This window comes from Dryobates pubescens, chromosome Z, assembly GCF_014839835.1.
Source record: "Dryobates pubescens isolate bDryPub1 chromosome Z, bDryPub1.pri, whole genome shotgun sequence".
In the NCBI taxonomy this organism is placed as follows: domain Eukaryota; kingdom Metazoa; phylum Chordata; class Aves; order Piciformes; family Picidae; genus Dryobates; species Dryobates pubescens.
The window spans coordinates 3,886,627-3,891,671 of NC_071657.1; the positions used below are offsets into that span (position 1 = coordinate 3,886,627).

Below are 5,045 nucleotides of genomic sequence, written 5' to 3' on the forward strand. Positions count from 1 at the left end.
GCAGCCTTTCCTCCTCCGTGCCCTCAGTGTCTTCTGGGAACTTTCCCCTCTGTACATAGTGGTAAGTCCTTGTTATTTGAGCAAGTGCTTCAGCTGTGTCTGTGTTTTGCTTTGTTGGGAAACGTGGCCATAGTTTTGCTGACTGCTCTCCTCCCCCAGAGTCAGGATGAGCACCTTGGCAGAAGAGCTGATGTGGTAGGCTTTGGTTTCTCTGATTCTTGTACTAAGGCTTCTGCCATGGGGCAATCACAAGACATTCTACCCCTAACTACTTCCTCCTGGATCACAGGGGAACTATACTGCTCCCTGATTCAATCTGCCAGCTCAGGAGGCCAGTTGTCTGGAACACAACCTGCCCTGCTATTAAAAATGGAGGCAAAGAAGGTGTTAAATACCTCTGCCTTTTCCTCATCTTTAATTACCATATTCCCCACCATGTCCACTAAGGAGTGGTGGTTATCCTTGCACCTCCTCTTGCCATTAATATAGAGGTGTATGCAGTATTAAATAAATTTGTGGTTCCATGGGTGGATTTTATTGTTAATCTCAGTTTGTTGAAAAGACTGCACCGCAGGGAGTACTTACAGGTTCTTCTCCTGTTTGTCATTTTTTTTAGGCAACATTAGAGGCATCATGGTCAGACCCACAGCAGTGCTCCAGAAGGAGGATGAGTGTGGTATTCAAACATTAGTCAAGATTGTATTTCCCTGAAGGAAGTAATATAAAAACCCAGAATAAAACCCACAAAACACAGATCTTAACTCTCTCTTAATTTGCTGTTAAAATAATGAAGAAGTTATGTTCCTGTACACAAGTAGACTATTTGGTTAAATACTTTCATGGTTTCTGGCATCTGGGTTCCTAACATCCCAATGTATGTTCATGCTATTCATGTTATGAGAAGAAGGGTTGATCAGAAAGTGGGAACAGCATCTCTATCTATCTCTATCTCTCTATATCCTCTATGTCTGTAACCTCAAAGAACTGTGATTCTTGGGCTTATAAAGTCAGTTAACAGGTAAAGGCCCACAAAAATTCTAACAGCATTTGTCTTGTGGTAACCGGGAGATGCTGGTGCTTTAGCGTCTAGTGGCTGGGAGCCGGCGTTTCCACCTGCCGCGGCTCGGAGCCAGCGCTTCACTGCCTCGGCTCGGTTTTGATCCCCGGGCAGTGATTAGTGATCAGGAGAATGGGACAAAAGAAAAGCAAGTCATCGGAACTCCCTCCCATTCCCCCCGCCCCGAGCGCCTTAGGGATGATGGTACAGTATTGCGATGATGAGGAGCTGAGAAAAGGAAAACCAAAGGAAAAAATGGTTTAGTACTGTGTGCAAGTATGGCCAAAAAACCCATTAAGACCTTACGTGTTTTGGCCCATACTTGGATCTTTTGATGATTGGATTTGCCGAGCTCTGAAGCATCATGTGAATTCTAAGAAGTGTTTTAGTAGGGAAGAAGCTGAATATGTTGCTGTTTGGATTAGGGCTTCATGCCCTACCCCTGTTCCCATATTTACATTAACAACTGAGGAGAAGGAGAAGGATAAGGACAAAGACAAGGAAAGGGAGAAGTGTGAATCTTTGGAGAACTCAGCACCACCTTCCCAGAACCTGAACAGGGGTCCCCTGCAACCAACAGCCCCCCTTCCTGCTCATTCACCACCTCAAAGAAGCAGGGTTAGGAATGAACAAGAAGAAGGTAATATAGGTTTGCATCCACTTAGGGAAGTGCCTATGGGGGGGGCATCGGGGAGGAATAGGATTTGTCACTCTCCCTCTGAATACATCAGATGTCCAGAGTTTCAAGAAAGAGACGGGCACCCTCTTAGATGATCCCCTAGGTGTAGCTGGGAGGCTGGACCAATTTTTTGATCCCAATATATATACCTGGAAAGAGATGCAGTCTATTTTGAGGATCCTATTCACTGCAGAGGGAAGAAACATGATCAGACAGGCTGGCATGAGAATATGGGAGAGGCAGAATCAAGGGGGGCCACCAGGAGACCAGAATCAAGATCCTCAGTGGCACCATCAGCAGCCCCGAGGGAGACAGAATATGGGAGACCTGAGAACTATAATAATACAAGGAATTAAAGAAGCTGTGCCCAGAAATTTTGATAAAGCCTCTAGTGAGCATCAGAGGAAGCCTCCTACAGAGTGGAGGGTAAGATTAAAGAGAAGCTTGCAGATGTATTCTGGAATAGATCCCCATTCTGCAGCTGGAGTGATAATTCTCAGGACACAGTTTGTGGCAAAACCATGGGAAGATATTAGAAAGAAGTTGGAAAAGATAGAGAATTGGCAAGACAGAGGTTTGGAGGAATGACTACGTGACGCTCAGAAGGGGTTTGTAAGGAGGGATGAAGAGCAACAGAAGGCAAAAGCTGGAATGTTGGTAACTGCTGTCAGGGAAAGTCAGAAACCAGGCAGCTGCTCGGATTTCTGGGGTACTGTCGATCATGGACAGAGAGGTTAGAGAAGGTAAAATTCCTATCTGAGAAATTAGCCCTCAATAATAACAACATTAAATGGTGTCCAGAAGATGATGAGTGATTGGATTAACTAAAAAGAATGTTGGTTGATGCCCTGTTTTAAATTTGTCTGACATGGACAAACCATTTGACCTTTTTGTAAGTACATCTAACCAAACAGCATATGGGGTGTTTACCCAGGACTGGGCTGGAAGTGAAAATCCTGTTGGGCATTGTTCCAAGTGATTAGATGCTGTAAGTAGGTGAGGGCCAATTTGTTTCTAAGCTTTAGTGGCAGCGGCCTTATTAGTAGAGGAGGCCCAGAAAGTAACGTTTTCTCTTTGTTCTTGTCCCAGATCCCACCTTCGGGATTCCCCATCCATGAAATTCAAGCTGGGGGTAAAGTGTTAATAAAAACTGGGAAAGGAGAGTCGCTAATTTCCCTCTGGGAAGGATCTTTTCTTGGTTTTGTTAACAACAGGTACAGCTCTCCGTACTGCAGAAAAAGGGGGGACACATATTTCGTGAGTAGAAGGAAATGGGCCTCTGAACCTGACTGACTGCACAGAAAGAGCAAAACCTGCTTCAGCGTGAATTCCACACTACTTATGCAGATGGTCTGAAGGACCTCCGAGCCTGCAGTTAGTGCTGACAGATCAGACAGGTACTCAAATAAATGTAACAGCTCAGTCTGAAGGCTCTGGAGCTCACCAGACCAAGCCACCTTTTGAAATATCTGATATTGTGTGACATCGAATCTGCACTGCAAGAAACCATCAAGGAAAGCCCCCGTTTCGTTCCGTGTACGAAACATCCTGGGACTTGATGTCACTGGGGATGGGTACCTTGTAAATGTTTTAGATTGTTAGATTGTTGTAAGAAATGTTGTAAGAAATGGTCTTTGTTATAATCGAGGAGTATTTTACCCTGAGTGCTGGGAAGAGACTCCAACTGAAATCTGAAGTCTTAAAGGGATCTGTAGGCTTCCTGGAGAATGTAACTGCTGCCAAGAAGATCCCATACCCGGCTGCTGGTTGCAACCCGGTAGGCTGAGGAGGCAAAGTTAACATATACCGGTGGAGCCTAATCTTGATCCTAACCCTAGTTTTGTATAAGGAGTCCAATCAAAATCTAAGACCATGTCCCCAGGTGTGGATAAATTCTTCTCCAGCACTAGTAATGGTAAATGGGTTGAATTAGTAATTAGGCCTACTAAAACTTAGAAAAGCGATGGTAATTTTTTTCTGCTGCACTATGATTTTCTGCTATGTATTTTTGCTAGATTATAATGAAAGTAAGCATAGGTGTGAGAAAAGCTGAACAACTATTCACTCGAAACGGGTTAGCTTTAAATTTCTTACGTGCTGGGAGTGTGTGTGGCCATAAATGTAAGCTATTGTAGTTACATAAATAGGTTTTTTGGACGATGTTTCCTGTGGGTTCAAAAATGTTAACTTCTTGATTACCCCGCCCGAGCCCCGCGCTCCCCTGTGCCTCGCCTCGCCTCGCCTCGCCGCGGCGCTGCCCGGCCGGCTCCGGCCGTTGCTGAGGGGATCGGAGGGGCTCGGCGGCTCAGCCCGCCCTCGCCCCGCTCCTGCGCGTCCCCGCCTCTGTTCCCTTTATTTACTCCGCCTCGCCCCTTTGCCCCTGGAGCTGGTTTTTCGCCGCCCCTGCCTCTGGGCTGCCTGTTCAGCTCGCCCTGCTCGCTGCCCCTCCGCGCCTGTGGCCGTGTCCCCTCTCGCTACCGGCGGGGATGGCGCCGGTGACAGCCTGAGCTGGCAGGGGCGAGCCCCCCGCCGCCGCGGGAAGAGGAGGAGGAGGAGGAGGAGGAGAGAGGAACCGTTCCCAGCCCGGGATCGCGCTGCTGCTGTCGCTGCTGTGGGAGTGCACGGAGGCCAAAAAGCATTGCTGGTACTTTGAAGGATTCCATCCTACATGTTATATATGTCGCTCCTGTGAGGATTGCTGTGGCTCAAGATGCTGTGTAAGCTCTCTCTATCCAGCGGCTCTGGTATTTCTGGTTCCTTTTGATGATGGGAGTTCTGTTCTGCTGCGGAGCCGGTTTCTTCATCCGACGGCGGATGTACCCTCCTCCACTAGTAGAAGAACCTACTTTTAACGTGTCTTACACCAGACAACGAGTCAACGCTGCATCAGGGTCACAACAGCCTGGAGTGCCGTATTACACAGATCCAGGGGGCCCTGTGAGGAATCCCATGGCGATGGCTTTCCACGTCCAGACCAATAGAAAGAGAAGTTAGGATGTGTAAGTTGCTTTTTGGCAGAGACTGGAGGTATCTGTGGGGGGAAGTCTCCGCGGCCCAGCGCATTGTCTCGCTCTCCTTTCTTTCCCTGCTGCTTGCTCACTTCTTTTTTTCATAAACAGCTCTCAGAAGAAACTTGGAAATTTTCTTCTGCAGTCCGTAATCTCAAAGAACTAATTCTTGAGCTTATAAAGTCAGTTAACAGATGAAGACCCACAAAGATTCTAACAGTGGGGAAAAGACAAGCAAGGTAGGTTTATTCATTACTTCACCCAATGGAAGAAGGATGAACCACAAACTGTTACAAGACAG

At 47.0% G+C, this 5,045-nt stretch overlaps 1 protein-coding gene across 1 annotated transcript; it reads left to right on the forward strand.

Annotated features, from left to right (window-relative positions):
• The first annotated feature begins 3,363 nt into the window (after positions 1-3,363).
• On the forward strand, positions 3,364-4,730 carry LOC128899477 (vesicular, overexpressed in cancer, prosurvival protein 1-like). The gene is given in 3 exon segments (XM_054178784.1): positions 3,364-3,513; positions 4,244-4,455; positions 4,457-4,730. Coding segments are annotated over 3 exon segments (636 nt in total).
• Positions 4,731-5,045: the final 315 nt, after the last annotated feature.